This window comes from Mus caroli, chromosome 10 (genome assembly GCF_900094665.2).
Source record: "Mus caroli chromosome 10, CAROLI_EIJ_v1.1, whole genome shotgun sequence".
NCBI lineage: Eukaryota > Metazoa > Chordata > Mammalia > Rodentia > Muridae > Mus > Mus caroli.
The window spans coordinates 84,101,106-84,116,916 of NC_034579.1; the positions used below are offsets into that span (position 1 = coordinate 84,101,106).

The 15,811-nt window shown below is 40.5% G+C and overlaps 1 protein-coding gene across 1 annotated transcript in view; it reads left to right on the forward strand.

The window, feature by feature from the left end:
* Positions 1-15,811, forward strand: part of Anks1b (ankyrin repeat and sterile alpha motif domain containing 1B) — a 1,052,697-nt gene that overhangs the window by 427,385 nt on the left and 609,501 nt on the right. The window contains exon 13 of the mRNA XM_029482977.1: positions 6,374-6,554. Within this exon, the coding sequence (XP_029338837.1) occupies positions 6,374-6,554 (181 nt within the window). The remainder of the gene's footprint in view (positions 1-6,373; positions 6,555-15,811) is intronic.

Genomic DNA, 15,811 nt, shown 5'->3' on the forward strand with positions numbered 1-15,811 from the left:
CATGCCTTTAATACCAGCACTCAGGAGGCAGAGGCAGGTGGATTTCTGAGTTCAAGGCCAGTCTGGTCTACATCATGAGTTCAAGGACGGCCAGGACTGCACAGAGAAACCCTGTCTCGGGGAAAAAAAAAAGTTATGAAAACACCTTGTTGTATTGAGACACTGGGCCAGTAGGTAGGTGTCTAGAAGTTTGTCATCTTCATGTAGTTCTATTTAATTTATTTAATATATATTAAGTACCCTATTAATATCTAATAAATTACTTATTTATATAAATAAGAACTAGTGTCACAACTAATTTTCTGCAAGTCTATAGTCTTTCCTGAGAACTCACTCTGAACCTTGCTGCCTCCTGGCTGATTTCTTTAATGTAACAATTGACTTTTGCTAGAGCCATTTTGTCTCTGCACTGATACCAGCACGCTCTCCCAGATCTGCTTGACTTTTGGTTTAGAGGGTGTCTTAAACCCCTCATAATTATATTAGGCAATTTCAAATTGTTTAAAAATCAACTTAAATTTAAATAGGAGGGTTTTTTCTTATTTGACAGCCCCATTAGTTTAAATAATTTGAAAAATAATAGAGGAAAGATAAAACAGATCTTTGAAGCATAGGGAAAGTTTGGAAAGAAATATTGAATTGCCTAGTCAGGAATCCCTGCTCATTTCTGTCATAAGCGATGTCATTTATATCTGCCATAATGGCATGCACTTTCTAATGTTCCATTAGAATGGAGTCCAACTTCTTGAGCTCTTTATATATATTGGATATTAGCCTCCTATCAGATTTAGGATTGGTGAAGATCTTTTCCCAATATGTTGATTGCCTTTTGGTCTTATTGACAGTGTCCTTTGCCCTGCAGAAGCTTTACAATTTTATGAGGTCCCATTTGTCGATTCTTGATCTTGCAGCATAAGCCATTAGTGTTCTGTTCAGGAATCTTTCCCCTGTGCCGATATCTTTGAGGGTCTTCCCCACTTTCTCCTCTATAAGTTTCAGTGTCTCTGGTTTTATGTGGAGTTCTTTGATCTACTTAGACTTAAGCTTTGTACAAGGAAATAAGAATGGATCAATTCTCATTCTTCTACATGCTAACCACCAGTTGACCCAAGAATTCTCAACTGAGGAATCCCGAATGGCTAAGAAGCACCTAAAAAAGTTCAACACCCTTAATCATCAGGGAAATGCAAATCAAAACAACCCTGAGATTCCACCTCACACCAGTCAAAATGGCTAAGATAAAAAATTCAGGTGACCGTAGATGCTGGCAAGGATGTGGAGAAAGAGGAACACTCCTCCATTGTTGGTGGGATTGCAAGCTTGTACAACCACTCTGGAAATCAGTCTGGCGGTTCCTCAGAAAATTAGACATAGTACTACCGGAGGATCCAACAATACCTCTCCTGGGCATATATCCAGAAGATGTCCCAACCGGTAAAAAGGACACATGCTCCACTATGTGTGTGTGTGTGTGTGTATGTGTGTGTGTGCTACTTCTGCTTCCACTCAGGTGTGTCACCTCCCAGGAGAGCTTTTCTGGTACCCTTCCTAAGGTAGTGGCTCCCTAGTGGCCTCCATGAATTTGGCCCCTAAGCTACAATTTCATGTGTTTCATAAGGAAATAGGTGTTTGGGAAGCAGTAGCTATGAGCACTGGACCACTAGAGAGAGAAATGTCATACAGAGTGGGTACCATGGAGAACACAGCTCAGTTGATGCAGGGACACTTGGTGGGTTCCATCAGTAATTTCACTGAACTTTATAAAAAGCCCTCCTTGGACTGCGAAGCTCAGCAGAATCCCATTTTATATCGTTAAGAAATTAGAATGGACTCATATTAAGATCTATTCAATGTTCTCGGTTGCCAATTTTATTATCACTACAGTCTATCATTTATTCTCATAGCTGTAATACTATGATCTGGAGTGAATCATTTTTTTTCTCTCTCTCTCGGCCATTGCATTCTGTAATTATTAAGATAGGGATGCTTATCTACCAGAATCTCTCAGGATCTCCAAAGTCTAGCGGGAAGGTTTTGCTTTAGCTTTTCATGAAGCCCAATGTGAGGTACATGACCTTTCAAGTTACAAATATATTGTCTGGACACTGAGGATGCAGAAAGTTCACTCCTACCGATGGGCAGTTGCTCCTGTAGTCCATGAGACTCAAACCACTTAGGCTAAGAGGTGTTATGTGGCCATGGTTGTATTGCACACGTAAGCAAAGCATGTCTGAATTGGTTTATTTGAGTGTGGGTTGCCAAATGTTTGATCTGAAGGGTCAGGCAGCAAGTATTTACGTATTGTTAGTAGTGTGACCTTTTAATTTACTTACGTATATAATTATTCAGTGCTCCCAATATAACTTAACATCGGCCATGAACAATGAGCAAATGAATAGACAGTTGAATGGTATTTCTGAAGCAAGAAAAAAGGCCAATTTGGCCTGAAGGTCATGATCTCATAGTGTGCTGGCCACAGTCTCAGAACATTACTAATAAATTCTTCTTTTCCATCAGCTTCCTGGCTTAGGGAACTTTGGGCACTGGCTACCTCTTCAGTGTGTACCAGCTAACTGTATAATCTGTAGTCAATTTGGAGGAAGTAGCTAAGACCAAGGCCAGATAGTCTCTGCTCAGTGGTTTTTTCCGTTGGAGGTTCTCTTACCCTGTCTTCTGTGTTTCCCACAAAATTACTTGTCTGTTGATATTCACTAAAATAAAAAGTCTGTCACTGTAGGCTTCTTACTCAAAATCAACTGCCACAGCCTATCAGAGGCCAAGTCCCAAAGAGTTAACTACATTATAGACTTCCAAAAACATGTTTCCCAACCCAATCACTACTGCTTTTCCCATAGGACCCTTCAATGTTATGGTTCGAATTGTACAGCTTCCTGACTGGTTTCCCTTCCTCTGCTTTGACTCAGAACAATTCATTCTTTAAATCCTAAAACAAGTTTAACTAAAATAATGTCATAAGTAAGAAGCACTCGTCCTTGTCAGGATAGGCTGAAAGAAGCTGAGGGTAAGGATGATTCTATAGGAGGACCAGCAGTCTCAATTAATTTGGACCCCTGAGATCTCTCAAACACTGGACCACCAAACAGTCAGCATATACCAGTTGATATGAGCCCCCCCCCCCCAACACACATACAGTAGAGGACTTCCGGGTCTATGTTCATTCAGAGATGATGCACCTAACCCTCAAGAGACTGGAGGCCCTAGGGAGTTTAGAGGTCAGGTGGGGTGGGGGTTGGGGGCATCCATGTGTAAACAAGGTGGGTGGGAAGGAGGTGTGGGATGTGGAACAGTGGGTGGATTGGGGTGGGGGTGGAGAATGGAATATGGAGTGTAAAAATTAAATTAATTTATAAAATAAAAAAGTGAAAAAATATTTGGAATGATGAGCAAAATCTCTTTTGTGACAATATAAGTCCTGTATGTATTGGTTTCTGCAATTCCCAATATTTCACTTCCTGAACACAAAACAACTTTCACATACTTTGCATGATACTTCATAGTAAACCATGGAGAGTTTTGATCTTTCTTTCTCTTTATGTGTACATATGTGTATACATATGTGCATGTGTGTTGCATGTATATGTCTATGTGTGTATAAGTGTGTGTGTGTGTGTGTGTGTGCTACTTCTGCTTCCACTCAGGTGAGTCACCTCCCAGGAGAGCTTTTCTGGTACCCTTCCTAAGGTAGTGGCTCCCTAGAGGTCTCCATGATTTTTGTGCTCCATCCCTGCATCTATCTCCTTTATATACTACACTGTCTCTTCCCCATGCAGCATTTCTCCTCCCACTGCAGAGCTATAATGTCACCTTTTTTATTGCTATTGCAGCACTTGCCATGGTCTCTGCAATTAAGTGTACACTCAGCAATATTTGTAGGATGAATTAATGCAGCAAAATTAGCCAATTTGTCTTCCTAATTACAAAACAACTTGCGTTTCAATGCAATTAAAATTGTGGACAGCTGAGGTTTAGAAACATATACTTAAGCAACATTTAGGTGGAGATCATATGCATCAGTATTCTTGACCTTTAGAAGGCTCATGGGAAAGAACATTAGTGGGAAAGCAGTCTTGCCTGTGCATAAAGGGAAACAAAACACTACACAAAGCAACAAAACAAAATCCTGACTGATGGACAGACCTGTTTCTGTTAGTGTTCCTGTAATAGCTTGTGCCTCTTTAATGGCTTTCATGGCGTGTAGTGGAAAGGACACTGAATGTGAAACTGAGATTCAGTAGCCCCAAGGGCAGACATTTCATGAGAAACCAAGCCTGACATTAAACCCTCATCATTCATACTTGCAAAGCAACTGAATCTTGTGTGGGCACTAATCTGAATTCCGTTACTGAATTCTGTCACCATCATAAATGATGTGCATGCTCCTATATAGCAATATTGTGCTTCTCGGGCTTTTTAAAAAATAAAATGATGAAAGGATAAAGCATTCCATGCCTTCTGCATATCTTTAGATAGCTACTTTAAAAAGTAAAACACAATGACCTACAAGAGACAGTGTTAGGTTTCCTATAAGAAAATGACCTCTGAGGTGATTATTCAGCCACTTGTGATTGATATTACCAAACATTTCAGAGCAATAAAAAGACCAATAAACCAAAGGTTATTGTGCTATGAAAAAAAAGTGAATTATAATCCCAGCACCTAGGATCAGAGTTGGAGGCCAGCGTGGTCTGCAGAGTGAGTTCCAGGACAGTTAGGGTTACGTAATAGCAAGACTCTGCCTTGCTGTGTCTGGCTTTGCATCTCATCAAGTAGTGAGAGGTCTGTCCACTTACTTCATGCACAGTGATGAGGGAGAATATACTTGGCTGGAGGACCCTGAGTGTTTTCATAAAAGGTGAAGCCTTGGTTTTAGATATCAGGCAGTTCCCATAGCAACTCAAGCATTTGACTCCAGCTGAATATGTCTGATGAAGAAGGGCGCAGCCTGCTCTGCATCAAAGCATACTTGTTTATTACAGTAGACACAAGGATGTACAAGAGACATAGTTTGGACTTTCTATAAGAAAATGAGCTCTGAAGTGAGCATTGAGTCACTTGTGATTGGTTTTACCTAACATTGCAGAGCAATAAAAAGACCAATAAACCAAAAGTTATTGTACTATGAAGAAAGTGAATTATAATAAACTTTATTGAATGAAACTTACACTTACTCTCCTATATATTTCACTTATATAAATAAGAATATTAAAAAGTAGAGCATGGCTGGTTTTTAGAAAATGTACATAGATCTGAGGGCCAAAGGATTGAAGTTTTTCTGCAGTACAATGTTCTAAGCTTTAGTAGGCTGGAAGAATGGGAAAATGATTAATTCTGTTTTAGAAAAAAAAAAAAAACCAGAAGACTCCTATAGGGAGTAATCCATGACCGACAGAGCGTATAGATTATATCTTCAATAGCTCCATGATTCTAACTTTTATGTTTAAATTGACTTTTCTTGCTATTTAGGGATTAATTAAAATCCTTAAGAAAGAAAATCAAAGTTCACTACAAATACCAAGTAGATTCTTAGATCCTAGACAATGTTCCATATAACTTTACTTAATTCTCATGATTTAATTCCAACATATGTTACTTGGGGATAATATCTAATGCCAGCAATTCCTTGGACTATATAAAGAATCAAAACATGGAACTGCCTTAATTATGCTTCAACATTGGAGGGACCTTTTGTTATTAGATTCGGTATCCTCGGGGTCTAGCAAATGGCAGATGTTTAATAAATGTTAGTTGAATGAAAGGTGACTTAAAGTTGCAACTTTCAAAATTGATTATTAAGAGAAATGCTATGTGTTTGAATTTGTGATCTTCCATGAAATCCAAATAGCCTGTAGTATTATATCAACTGTGCCATAACATTTTAATGATGACTTTTCATTATCATCAACTGATTGCTTAGTGTCTCTTTGTACTGTACTATACTTGCTAGTTTTAGGTCAGCTTGACATAAACTAGAGTCCTGTGAAAAATGCATCCATAAGGTTGGGCTGTAAGCAATCCTATCGGGCCTTTTCTCAATTGGTGATTGATGTGGGACAATCACACCCATTGTGGGTGGGGCCACGCTGGACTGGTAGTTCTTGGTTCTATAAGAAAGCAGACAAAGCAAGCCATGATGATAAGCAAGCCAGTCACAGCACCTCTCCATACCCTCTCTATCAGCTCCTGCCTCCACATTCCTGCCCTGATTGAGTGCCTGCCCTCACTGCTTTGGATGGTAAACTGTTTGATGAGTGAATGAAATTAATCTTTCCATCCTTAATTTGCTTAGACAGTGGGGTAGAGTTAAAGGCAAGTGGGATTGTATTAATACTCTTGTCCTGCTTGTTTATTTTAGCCAAAACAACGGACTTCTATTGTGTCTTCTCTGGATTTCCAGCGAATGAATCATAACCAAGAATACTTTGAAATCAGCACATCTACAGGGTGTACCAGCTTTACTTCCAGCCCTCCTGCTAGCCCACCCACCTCTTCTGTGGAAACCACAGAAGTCAAGAATGAGGGAGCTGAACACGCAGGTAAAACCATTCACTGCATGCAGGTATACTTTTGAGCTTTTTAATAAAGCCTTTAGAGCTGTGGTGATTAAGAGAAATCTTTATGCCAATTTTATTTCTGGTTCACATTATATGAGCAGTAGTTTAGGGTACTCAGATTTTTATCATGGCATGGGTATAACAATGGTTTTAGTACATTGATAGTCTTTCCAATGTTAAGATCAATATAACAATTTAATACTATTATGGGTATAAAATAGCCGGAGATCTGGAAATGCTCTCTCACAATTTTATAAGCTAATCAACACATGGGACCATTGTTTACAGCTGCTTTGAGACTAAAGAACCCTCATTAAAGAGATCTGGTAAGGCTGAGTTGGATGCTGTCACTAAGGTAGACAATCACCTGCTGAAACCCAGGCAAACTTGGAAACAGGAAAGTAAGTACCACCCACTAGGGAAAGCTTTCTGGTTCTTGTCAGATTCATTGTGTTAATGTCCCTTGGAGAAGAATGGGCTCACAGCTACCTGGTAAGGCTGAGGGACATCCCACTGAGGACAGGGACCTGAATGGTTCTCCCTCTTCTGTCTAATTCACACTAAACACATTCTAGAAGTCATAATCTAACCTTTCGAGGCAGCCAGACTGGTGTTTATAAAATGTAAATCAAAGCATGTTGTTGCTGTGTTTAAAGTGTGTCAGGGCACTCAGACCCTTGTCATGGCCAATGAAGCCAACAGTCATCTGGTTCCCAACTCAACCTTGAATTTAACCTTCAGCAGATCCACCCAGGCATCCAGGCATTTTTTCCCCCCCGGCATCTGGCTTGGGGAATACGGCACTCTAGTTCCTTCCACCTGCATCATTTTAATATGTATGTGATTGAGCATCATTTAGGTTTTGCCTTGCACATAATGCCTTCACATAATCTTCAGATTGTACTCAAATCTCAGTATGATAAGAATCATGGTAAGAAAGAAGCAAAAGTGAATACAACCATTCCGATAATAAAAGGTGATACTTAGTGTTCTGTCAGACAGCGTTTTAGGCTTTTTAGTTATATCAACTTATCTTGACCTTTGGATGAGTGTATGAAGGGAATTCAGACACAAAGAAGACAAATAACAGCCGCCCATCCAAACAATGCTAGCACTCAAACCTGGTGCCAGCATTTATGTCCCCAACTTCTTTTTTTGTTTTTAAGGCATTGAAAAGCCTTTATTTCCTCAGAAAATCCCCCGTTACTGTGTGCAAATTATTATATGTTCATGCCTTTTAAAATACACATTCACTCTGATGATATGTGAAGGAGGACAGGCTAGCTCTATAGTCCAGGCTAGCCTCACACTCATGGTCCTCTCTCAGCTCCCTACATGCTGGGATTACAGGTGTGTAGCAGGCTTGCTTGAGTCACTTCTATCAAATTGTTTCTTTCTCCAGTGGTCTTATCAATATGTAAAATGATGCCAATAACCTGTTTGCTTAGCTACCTACTATCTTCTCTCTTCTTTCTAGAACCCACACCTAAGTACTTGGGTCTAGTACCTTGTAGGCCCTGAAGTCAGGCTGCCCAAATCGATTACTAATTATGGGACAGGCTTGGGGTTTTGGTGCTACAGCGTTTCTTCCATACAAAAATTAAATGAACAAGAAACTAATTAGATGTTCTTAGCCTATCATGTGACACTGCGTATAAAGCAGTGATTAGCATAATGTCCTATCAGGTGCTAAGTTAGTGCTCAATAAATACTAGTAACGGTTAACAGCAGTAGCAAGAATTCTCATTTCCTCTTCTGTCTACTCAAGTGTCACACTCATTCAATGAGTATATACTGTTTTGCATATAGCAGATGCAATTTTATAGGATGAGAAATTCTGGTATGTCTTCTATAGAGAAATGGCATATAGACCCTGGAAAGAACTCTAGGTGTGTAATTATTATTCAACCATCACTTACTTAAATGCTCAGTTCTAGATTTTAAAGCCCCCAAAGGCAAGTGGTTGGCAAGGATTTTAAAGGAAAGTCTTTACTAGTTTTGTTTCATTTGGGGCACAAAAATGTTTTTAAGGATTTGACTTTGGTCAATTATCTTTTGAGGTAGATAGAGATTTTACTTGGTGTCCTTCTTCTTTTATTTATTATTTATTTTGTTTGTTTTCATTATAAGACAGAGTGGTATGTGTAGTGTCTAAGCCCTGGCCACCAAGCAGGGAGGGTAAGATCTCATATTTACTCCATCATCCAAAATGTCCAGAGCAGTTGTTAGCATCAGGATGCTTCCCTGTCTGACCTTCAGCAGAGCCAAAACCTAACCTTCAGCTGTTGAAATGGGTTCCAGTGGTATTGCTGTGACTTTCTAATGCAATGGTTACCTCAGCAATTTATCACAGTCTTTGCAGTAGATGGAATTCTGTAATAATGTGCAAGGACCATGTTGATTTGAGTTAAAAAGTAAAATGTTGTTTGGTGGTGGTTTATGGGATGGATCTCCAAGTGGGGCAGTCTCTGAGTGACCGTTCCTTCAGTCTTTGCTCCAAACTTTGTCTCTGTAACTCCTTCCTTGAGTATTTTGTTCTCACCTTCTAAGAAGGATTCTGAGCTTCTGGGCTAATATTCACTTATCAGTGAGTGCATATCATGTGTGTTCTTTTGTGATTTGGTTACCTCATTCACAGGAGCCTGAGATAGCTGTCTCCTGAGGGCCTCTGCCAGTGCCTGGCAAATACAGAAGTGGATGCTCACAATCATCCATTGGACAGAGCACAAGGTTCCCAATGAAGGAGATAGAGAAAGTATCCAAGGAGCTGAAGGGGTCTGAAGCCCCATAGGAGGAACATCAATATGAACTAATTAGTACCCCCAGAGCTCCTTGGAACTAAACCACCAATCAAAGAAAACACATGGTGGGACCTGTGCCTCTAGCTGTATATGTAGATGAGGATGGCCTAGTTGGTCATCAATGGGAGGAAAGGCCCTAGGTCCCATGGAGGTTCTATGCCTAAGTATAGGGGAATGCCAGGACTGGGAATGGGAGTGGGTGGGTTGGGGAGCAGGGGGAGGGTGGAAAGGGGATTTTCAGATTGGAAACTAGGAAAGGGGATAAGATTTGAAATATAAATAAAGAAAATATCTAATAAAAAAGTAAAATGTTAAAAATTTTAAGATAGATTGGTTTGTTTTCTTGTTTTGTTTTGTTTTTGATCTACTTGAAATAGTCATGGTTTACATAATCTTACAGACATAGTTAATGTGTTACACTTTGGCCTTAAGATCCATCCTTTGCAGACACCCTAGATGACATATTTTGACAGAGAATGCCTTTGTGTCAGTTCCATCCTGGATATCCTCAGTATTAATCATCAACTCACTTTTGTTTCTTCTGAAAAGGGTGATTTCACCCTTGGGCATCTGTGTTAATATATGGGTTTACTTAAGTGAATTTATTTTGTAAACTATAGAAACCTATATTACTTACCATTTTCAGTTTTTATCTTTCCTTTTAATATGTTTACTTGAAATCTACAAAGTTTTAATACAGAAGAGATTTCTGGAGCCTTTTCTTGACTTTGAAGAATAATTAGCATTATATGACCAGTTCATTTTGTAAATGATTGTACAATACATTCATCTTGACAAAATGATATTTAATAGAACAAGAGCTAATATAACTTTTTAAAGCAAAACTTTAGGTGAAGCAACAGATTTCTTTTGAGAGGCAACCATTTAAAAGCATCCTCAACTGTGATTAAAGCTTCAACTTAGAAATCATCAAACAAGGCTGAAAAGAAAAGCTTTGAGGGAATCTTATGGGTAAAAAAAAAAATCTCATTTAACTGGAAGGATTAATGTTGTGTGCAGGAAGTGGACTTGAGATGGAGATGGATGTGGGGAGAAGATGGCGTCAGCGAAGAAGGAAGGACCACACTGGGGTAATTGCCTGACATGCGAAGGGGCAGGATGGGCTCAATGAAGGGTCTCCATTTCCTTTTTTTTCTTTTTTTCTTTTTTCCCCTGAAATAGTCTTTCTTTCTTTCTTTCTTTCTAAAAATTTTATTTAATCTTATTTTTCACATTCCAGATTTTATCCCCCTCCAGGTCTACCCTCTGACTGTTTCGCATTCCATACTTCCTCCGCCAACCCCATGTCTCCAAGAGGATGTACCCCCCACAACCCATATTCCACCAGACTTCCCCACTCACTGGGGCCTCCAGTCTCTTGAGGGTTAGGTGCATCTTCTCTGACTCAACCTAGACCCAGCAGTCCTCTGCTGTATATGTGTTGGGGGCCTCATATCAGCCGGTGTATGATGCCTGATTGGTGGTCTAGTGTCTGAGAGATCTCAGGGGTCCAGGTTAGTTGAGACTGCTGGTCCTCCTACAGCATCGCCCTCCTCCTCAGCTTCTTCTGGCTTTTCCCTATTCAACAACAGGGGTCAGCAGCTTCTGTCCATTGGTTGGTGGTAAATATCTGCATCTGACTCTTTCAGTTGCTTGTTAGGTCTTTTGGAGGGCAGTCATGATAGACCCCTTTTTGTGAGCACTCTATAGCCTCAGTAATAGTGTCAGGCCTTGGGGCTTCCCCTTGAGCTGGATCCCACTTTGGGCCTGTCACTGGACCTCCTTTTCCTCAGGCTCTTCTCCATTTTTGTCCCTGCAGTTCTTTCAGACAGGAACAATTCTGGGTCAGAGTTTTTGACTGTGGGATGGCAACCCCATCCCTCCACTTGATGCCCTGTCTTTCTACTGAAGGTGGGCTCTACAAGTTCCCACTCCCCACTGTAGGGCATTTTCTATCTTAAGCAGACGAGCCAAATGAATTTTTTGAAATGTAATATATTCAGGTAAGAATGTATGTTTAGTTCCCTTAAAGCCCAATTGGCCATTTCTTTTGAAGACTGTCTTTTCCTTGGAATGAAGAGCCATGTCATCTAATTTCTGTCCCATGAGGATGCCTCTGACTACTGTGCTGAGTCTGAACTATGATGTCCAGTTAGAAGGCCAGTGTGCAGCTTCAAGTAGGGTGAATGGACACATAAACTGAGATCAAAGTAGAGAAGGGAGAGGGAAACAGAGGTACTTTGGACATATTGTTAATGTAAATTCAACAAAATTTTGTAGAGAAGTAAATGTGGGCACTGTGGGAAAAAATTTTATGGATGCCTGTAAGATGTCAGAAACATCAATAAGAGTGAACTTGCTCTCTTCTGATGTGTAAGAAACTGGTGGAAGGGGTGGATTTAGGAAACAAGTTGAATATCTGGTGTTAATTTTACCTCTAGGTGTCTATCAAATATTTTTTAAAAGACAGGTTGAGCAGGCCGCTAAAGGTCCAAGGGACAGATGTAAATGTGACCATCATTATATAGATTAGTGGTTCTGAACCTTCTTAATGCTGTGACCCTTTCATATAGCTTTTCATGTTGTGGTGATCCCTAACCGTACATTTATTTTGTGGCTATTTTATAACTGTAATTTTTCAGCTGTTATGAATCATAACTGTTATGAATCAGGTATTTAGCTGATATTCAGGATATCTGATATGTGAGCCCTGTGAAAGAGTCATTCAACCCCAAAGGGGTTTGTGACTCACAGGATGAGAACCACTGATATATATAATGTTGAGTGTATGTAAGGAAGGAAGACTAAAACTGAGCAATGTGGAGGGTGGGATAAAAGGAAGCACTGACAAAGGGTGCAAAGAAGGAGCCACCATCCTTGACCAGGCAGGCACTGGAGTCTGGAGTTAAGTGAAAGAAAATATCACAAAGGAAAGAGTGTGAGGCCACGGAGATGACTCGATAGTAAACTCCTTCCTCATGAGCATGAAGATTCAAGTGCATATCTCGAGCGCACAGTGAAAAGCTGAGGATGGTAATGGACATCGGTCATGCCAATACTGGGGTGGGAAGCAGAGACAGGCAGATCCCTGGTACTTGGTACTTGGTCAGCCTGGCTCATCGTTTGCTATGGTTTCAGTGAAAGACTAAAAATAATAAGGTGGAAAGTGGTAGTCAAAGACATATGGTAACACCTCTGCTCTCCATGTATTCATACTATATGCACACACACACACACACACACTCACAGCATGTAAGAAGTAGAAGATGGTGGTGAAAGAGGAAGAGGAGGCAGAGGAGGAGGAAGAGGTGGGGAGGAGGAGGATAAGCAGAAGAGGAGGAAGAAGAAACTTAGTGAATTGGCTCTATTAGACATAGCCCTTACATAGTCTAGGATGAGGAATAGCTACTTGTGGATTTAACAGTATAGATGTCACTGATGACCTCGATAAGACCAACTTGATCAGAAGTAATAGACAAAACATCTACATAATGTATACAAGGAAAAACACGAGGTAAGAACTTAAAGAAAGCAAGTATAGACCATGATTAGTCTTTACAGGGAATTTTTTCCAAAGGAAAATTTAAGTTCTGCTGAAGGAGGAGAGACAGGGAAAGACTTGTTAAATAAGTGGAAAGGCTGATTCCAGATAGGAGTATGTTTCCAGCATTCAAGATATTTGGGGTATGGGCAAAATTCTAGCAAGAGGCAATCTACAGAAAATCGGATAGTTTGTATTTTCTCTATATAGCAGAAGGTGGTATCTCCAACTGGGAAGAGAGACAGTGAAAGTATAGCATTTGAAAAGAGCTCAAATAGGTGCTTAGAGAAAAGAGGCATGGAGTGACCCCACCCCTCACCCCCACGCCCACCCCCAACCAAGGGAAAGGCCCAATAGATGCTTATGAGCACAAATCACAAACAAAATACAGTTCTGCACTTTCTCCAGCCTGGGTCAGCTGTAGAACACAACAAGTTCAGAAAACTCAAAGAGATGAAATCCACACAGATTGTAGACTGGCTGTATGGCTATGCTGAAGTGACGGAAAAGCAAGGAAATAAGGGTGAAAGAGTGTCATTTTGACTGCAGAATTTGCACGGAGAAGAAAAGGAACAACCAAAAGACAAGGAACAGTCAAAACTCAATGGGGACATTGAGCTGAAGCTTCCATGAGGGACAGAGGCTCCTACAGTCAAGATTAAAGAGGGATGGAATGAAGGGAGGGGGTCTGCAGTGGGACTGGACATGAACCCAGGAATGACTCCATCTTAAGACCATGGAAGTAAGCACGGGGGTTATCCTGTGCACCTCCAAATTATTGTTTATCGGTATGATTTCCTGGAGGAGACACTTGGCATGAAGGACTGTACCATATATATACTTTGGTCTCCGTTCAAGTTCAAAACACTTGGACTAATCTTCATTTGTTCGGTAAGGTATAAACCTATCCCACTCTTCCTTGAGGGTCAACAATTCTGTTCCCTAGTCTCTGGAGTACTGTTGAGATGGGACATCGTTGCATGTTTATTCCTCAGGAGTGCCCTCTGCTCTTGCCCGTCATGCATCATATGAGCACTTTCCTGAGCAGAGAGCCCATCTCCTTAGCTATTTCAGACCTTGAGGTAGCCTTAGTGGCTGTCAGTATGTACGTTTCTCCCCCCCCCCCACACACACACCATTATCAGGGATTTCTTTTTAATATTGGTAAGTGTGGGATTTATATGGTGGAATTTTGGATCTATTTTGAAGGTGGAGATAACATATTTTTGGTGTTTGGATGCAAGAATTTGATAAGATGAAAAGAACAAAAGATAAGATTCAAGGACTTCAGATCTTTTTAAACCACTGAAAGAATGGAGTTGACCGTAGTTGGGATGGGGAAAACTCAGTTTAGTCATTTCAATCTAAACTTGAGTAACAAAGAAGCTAAGTTGAATAGGTCGTTAAGACAGTGGTTTGTCAGTGAGTTGAGGCAGTGTGAGAAACCATGTAATAATTGTATGCTCATTAAAAAGCAAAAGGTAAAAAAAGATCAAAAGATCAAGAAACAGCAGCCTAGTGTATGATGGTGGTTCCAAAGTTTGAGTTTCTCAGTAAGAAGGCACCAGATAGGTGTGTTGTAGATTCTGGGGAGGCAGGGAGACAAGAACAAATCGTGACAGAATCTCCTTTCTTCTAGAAAACTGAATCCAGAAAGCTCTTTCTATATAAAGCACTTCATGAATTAGCACCTTCACAGGAGCACCTGCCAGGCAAGTCAGACGTCCTGGGTAACTAATTGCTTCCAGTTCTGTTGTAGTTTCAAACCATCTACCTCCTGCTGGAGAAAGCTAACTGGAGAGAGGGGATTTTTTTTTTAAGTAAGGTAGAAAAGTGCCTCTTTCCAAATGGAAGGAAAAACAAAACCAAAGTCATTAGGTGCTCAGCAGCATAGGATGGCTTTCTGCAGAGAGGACACACTGGAGAAATAAAATCAGGATGGAGAGGGTGGCAAGAGCTCTCTCACTGGTTAGGGACTATCAGAGAGGCAGGCAAAGGCCTCCCTTCTAATTAGTTCATGGGAATGTGAAATAGAGCCCCCGAAGTCAAGACCTAGTTATTACAGCTGCTTCTGGATGCAGCTTGTGGAGGGACACTTTGGCGCCAAGATGACAATGAAATCAAAGACAACAGAGAAGATCTTTAAGTTCCAATCTAAGATTCAGTGTGGAAGTTAAGAATTTATGAGGGTGGTGTATAATTTATGTGTTTGGGACATCCAAAAAAATCCAGTATATTTTTAATGCTTTAACAAATCTATACATATATAAAGTACTGTGATCATAATTATCCCATTATCTTTGATTTTAACTCTTATCTCTTTTTCATTCTTGCCAAACTCTCCCCTCAACCTCCTAACCCACTATGTTTCATTAGGGTCGCTTCCTAGGGTGTGAGTGGTAGTATTTACTTGAGTCAGGATAACTTAGCAGTGGCTATATAACTGAAACATGTGACTCTTCCTCCCCCAGCCACTTAGGGATAGATGGGACCCCATGAGCATTCCTCACCACTACTGTCTGTGGTGGACTATTGATGGGTCCGGTCTTGTGACTACTACTTGTATCTTCTATAGCTGTGAGTTCAGTGCAAGAGCTATGTCAACTCCAAAAGACAGGGTCTTATTACACTACCCATCTTTTCATCCTCTGGCTCTTCCATTCTTTCTACCTTCTGTCCTGAGAGAGTCCACAAGCCTTGGAGTGGGTGATATGAACATCCTCCTTAGGGATGTGTGCCCATCGATCTCTCACTCTCATCACTGTGACCTTCTTTGAGGCTGCCTTTACTACCACCCACCGCCAGAAGGAGCCTCTCTGACCAAGGCTGAGAACATCACTCATCTATGGGAGGAAACATAATTATTTGTATGGTGGTTTGACAGCATGTCCAGTTTG